Raw genomic sequence first — 4,632 nt, forward strand, 5'->3', positions numbered from 1 at the left:
ATTCCTGTCTCACTTCATCTCTCTCTGGCACTAATATTCTTCTCCCCCTTAACTGAGAATGGTAAGAGGAGCTGGAATAGGATTCATCCTAGAGTCTTTTTATTTTGCATTGAAAAAACCTGTGAGAGTGACGCTTACACAGCAGTTTGTTAGAACTTTGCAAATCCCTTTGCACTTCTTCTCCCTGGATTGTTTATGACCAATCATTTATGTAAATTTGAACTGGATCATGGTAATCTGTCATTCCTGGCTTTACATTGAGTCTGCTGATCCAGAGCCTGCTCTGGCCTCTCTTCTGCCAAATCACAGCTGCTTACATGTTGGAGGAAAGAGCAGGCTCATCCTGTTAGACTGTTGTCTTCAGGCACCGAAGCACTTAGCCCTGATTTGGTTGTCACATGTGCTGCTCCGGTCATGGTTGTGCCTGAGACCAAGGCAAGAGACATGAGCTAGACTTTAAAATGCCAAATCATCTTTCCATGTCACCATACTGAATACATGTGAAATTGCTTTTGTAATCTGGATTAGTGTTTTAATGTCTGCATTGGTGGTTCTGATTATATTTGAAAAGGCATTTTTGTGTTTTCTCTGTCTTTGCATGTCATAGTCTGTCAGCTAGCACCCTCACCATGTCCTCTGGCAGCAGCAGGGGATCCCTGGCCTCCAGTCGAGGATCCTTGGCCTCCAGCAGAGGCTCCCTCAGCTCAGTCAGCTTTACGGACATCTATGGCCTTCCCCAGTACGACAAATCCGACAGCGTTACAGACTACGGGCAGCACTTGCGCTTTGACATCATTCCCTTCGAGTCTCTCACAAAGGATGTGCCGTACGCTGATCCCATCGGACACTCGAATTTCAATAAGCAGCGGAGGTCTCTGGATACCCCGCAGTCCCTGGCATCCCTCTCATCGCGGTCCTCCTTGTCATCGTTGTCCCCTCCAAGCTCGCCTCTGGACACCCCATTTCTCTCTGCGTCACGAGATTCTCCATTGGCTCAGATGTCAGAAGGTTTTGAGGAGATGGCAGGCATAGGAGCCCTGGAAATGCTCAGGGCTCCGACCACAGCCTTGGGTGATGATGATGCACAAGGCACGAGTTCATCTCAGACGTCCGCTTACCCTCTCGACAGTGAAGGGCTGAGAGAAATGGGACCACACCTGACTGCTATCCAGACTGGTGGAGGTGAGTTTATGGATATTACTATTTTGTCACATTGTCTTAGAAAATGTCACACAGACCTAAGCATGCCAGCACAGTAGAGATTGTTCCTCAGTTAGGCTTATTTACTTCCATCAGTTAAAAACTGCATGGTAGATGTTATCTGTTAAAAGCCTGACCAAAACACAGGAAAATCCCCCAAGCCCAAACTCTAATTTTAGGGCAAAGAGGTGAAATAATAGAGAAATCCTTGTCAATAGATCTTAAAACAGTGGTGAATTGACTGGAAGAAAGGGAATAGAATATAGACTTACATTGGAGTGTAGCCTATCAAGGACCTAGCAAGAATGAGTAAGGTGTTAGAAAAAGTATGGGTTAATTGCTTCTGAGGGCCCCAGTTGTGCTGATGTTGCCTTTATTCTGATAATGTAAAGCAACACAAACCCAGGAGAGATAGGAAACAACCAATAACCACCCCCTACAAAAAACCCAAACACAAAATATGAGGTGATGCTGCTGACAGTGCTTGAAGGCTGGCTGACTCCATGCTGAATTTGTACATATTCCAGACCAGATTTCCTTGTCCAAGTTCTGTGATGGAGCAGAAGCCACAGTGGCATGGCTGTCAGGAGTGCGTGGTACAATCATGAGTAGGTGCTTCGTCAGCAAAGGAGCATCTTTTGTAGGGAATGTGCGAGACATTGGGTATCTGTTTGGCTGGTTGTGTCTGAGCAGCTATGTGTGCTGTGATCTCAGAGGAGTGATGGGTGCAGTTAGCACAGCACACACACTATTGAGTTTTCCTTTCCTGCTGGACTGTCAGATTGATGGACTTACTTTAGCTTGCATTGGCAGAAGCTTCTGAAGCACTGCAGTTGAGAAACGTAAATTAGAGAAATCAAAAGAGGAAACAGAAAACCTGAAAAAATGAAACAAAATTAAAAGCCTGAGCATACAGGAATGCGACAGATTTATTTTCCTGTTTTGATCAACCAAATGGAGAACTGCTCTTAGTATGAAAAAGAAAATCATGATAACATTTTTGTGTGTTGACTTGCTCTTTTTTTTAATAAAACCATACTAGTAAAGAAATATATTTAGAGTTTATCTTACTGTTAAATTTTGTGATTCCCATCCAATTTCTATATCCAGAATTGTGTGTTAGCAGTTGTGTAGAATGTTGCATTCGGGACTCATGCCATCAGGAGTAATACAAACTATGGCCAGAGATTGGATCATACTATCATACCAGAATCTTATTTGTCAAGTGATAATACAAATGAACATGGACAGTATTTACGGAAAACCTTTCAGGTTTTCATATTAAAAAAGAAAACATTGCCACAGTGCTAAAAAGCCTGTATTGTTCAAAAGCATTTAAGTCTAGACTCACCTACTTTTCTTAATACAGCTAGCACTGCCAGAAGATACTGCAGCAGAATTTACTTTTACTAGCTGTAAACATTTCTAGTGCCCTTATTGTAGCTTTCAGACCAAAATAAACAGAATTCCAGAGACCAGTGTGAAAACTTGTGCTTAAATTAGTGCTGTGAAGAGGCTTCCTGAGGTTTTCTTTAAACCTCAAATCAGACCACAGCATGTCTTCACCCATTGTGGTAAGTGAAAAAATCTAAGTAGTTCATTTATAGCTTGTATGTGTTTCCTAGAAGTGAAAGCCTGGTGTGAGGGCCTAGGCAGCAATACAGGATGAAGGGCAACTTCCTGCTTTGATTTTCCTTTTCTCTGTTCTCTGCTGTGTTTCTACACATTTCACATTTCTCTGAAAACCTCTGTGCTTAACTTGCTGTCAGTGCTGCGGTGTCCAGCTCCTAGTCCAGAGGTTACAACTTTTCTCTGTGTACAACAGAGTATATTGTGTTGCTTTTTGAGGAAGAATATATGATTAAAAGGTGGCCAGGCTGCCTTCTTTTGAGACTTTTTTATTTTTAATATTTGCATTTGGAAACAATTACTTAAAATTAACCTTTCTGATTTTTGACTGCTTTGAGTTCCACACTCACTAGCCGGTGGTTTGGAATTGTAATGCAGTTGTTTGCAAGTAGCAGTTGGAAGTTTTGAAAGTATGTTGGTTTTGTACTCTTTTCCTGGAAGAATTGAATGGAGCATCCAGCTTGTATGCCAGAGTTGGGAGCTTGCAGATACCAGGGGTTTTGGATTTCTCTGAGGTAGCATGCAGTGTGCCCTGCTGCTGCCACCCGATGGCCTGGCAGCAGAGTGCCATGCTGCAAAAACAGGAGGCCTTGGTTCTGGCAAACCTTGGCCTGTTCCTTCACTAGACAAAGCATGAGGTCATTTTGGTAATTTGCAAATAATGGGGGGTTGGAGGATTAACACTGAATAAACTGCATGAACTTTGCACTGATGCAGCACTTGAGCAAGTTCAAGGGGTTCTTCAGGGACTGCAATTTTGATGTCCAGTTGCTGATCTGCTGTTTTATTGTTCTGCATGTCACACGGTCATGTTGTGAAATAAATTTGCCTCTGTGAATGGAGGGAATATGCTTGAAAAGTTAAATCCATCATATTTATAAAGATGGGAGTGGGAGGAAACATATAAATAAAATATTGGACTTTAATAGCTCGACTATCCCTTCTCTATACTAAATCTTTCAAATGCTAAATTTCTTTTAATGCCTAAATAATCTCTTGTTTATAAAATATTGTCAGACATCTAAAGGGTGATTTATCACTGTATGCTTTTTGTCTTGTTTCTCATGCGGCACAACAGAAAAATTCACTGTAAGTGAACTGAAATTTCTTATTGTGTGTTTTTCTGTGTGATGTGTTGGTTGTTTTGTTTTGGGGTGGGTTGTTTTGGTTTTTTTTTTTTTTTTTTGGAGTTGCATGAGAAGAAACAGATTTTGCTACATTTGGTTTTGTTTGGTATTTTGCTGTATCTGTTTAATCATTATGGCATACTTAATTTTTTTGCTATGTCAACTAAACACACATTTACAGCTGTAGTTAAATTCCTGGGGAAAGTATTCTTTGACCTTCAGCTTTACTGTATAATAGTAATGCCTGACTGTGTTATGGTAGGTAAGGTCTGTTTGTGTCTCTGAGCAGTTTTTATGGAGTGTTCTCCTCTTTTATTAGTGTATTTTGAGCTGACATGCAGTATTTGTAGTCACCCAAGCCTGTGAAACATGCTTTAGATTTATGTGTTTTTGTAGTGAATGAAAGTTTGGGCAGCAAAATTTCCTTTGAAGTTCATTTTTTCAACTAATGACAATGAGAATATTCTTTCATTCAGGGCTGTCTTATATTTATCAAGCTTTGGCACTAAGTAGTTCTGGAAAATCATATATATTGTTTACTGATTTTGTTATTTAAATAAGAAAATGGAAGGTAATCATCTGTCTTAGAAACCTAGTTTTTAAACAATTCCTTAGCTTCCAGCATTGCAGTCTGTAATCTGTGCTAAATATTTTCTGTTTAAAACAAAATTTGGTC

General features: G+C 40.5%; 1 protein-coding gene across 3 annotated transcripts in view; it reads left to right on the forward strand.

Annotated features, from left to right (window-relative positions):
- The window catches only part of WWC3 (WWC family member 3), a 62,711-nt gene that overhangs the window by 37,288 nt on the left and 20,791 nt on the right, over positions 1-4,632 (forward strand). For all 3 annotated transcript variants that reach the window (XM_008635887.2, XM_017737078.1, XM_017737079.1), the window contains exon 10: positions 608-1,182. In XM_008635887.2, coding sequence (XP_008634109.1) covers positions 608-1,182 — 575 coding nt within the window. The remainder of the gene's footprint in view (positions 1-607; positions 1,183-4,632) is intronic.

Source organism: Corvus brachyrhynchos, unplaced genomic scaffold (assembly GCF_000691975.1).
Source record: "Corvus brachyrhynchos isolate BGI_N302 unplaced genomic scaffold, ASM69197v1 scaffold83, whole genome shotgun sequence".
NCBI classification, from domain to species: domain Eukaryota; kingdom Metazoa; phylum Chordata; class Aves; order Passeriformes; family Corvidae; genus Corvus; species Corvus brachyrhynchos.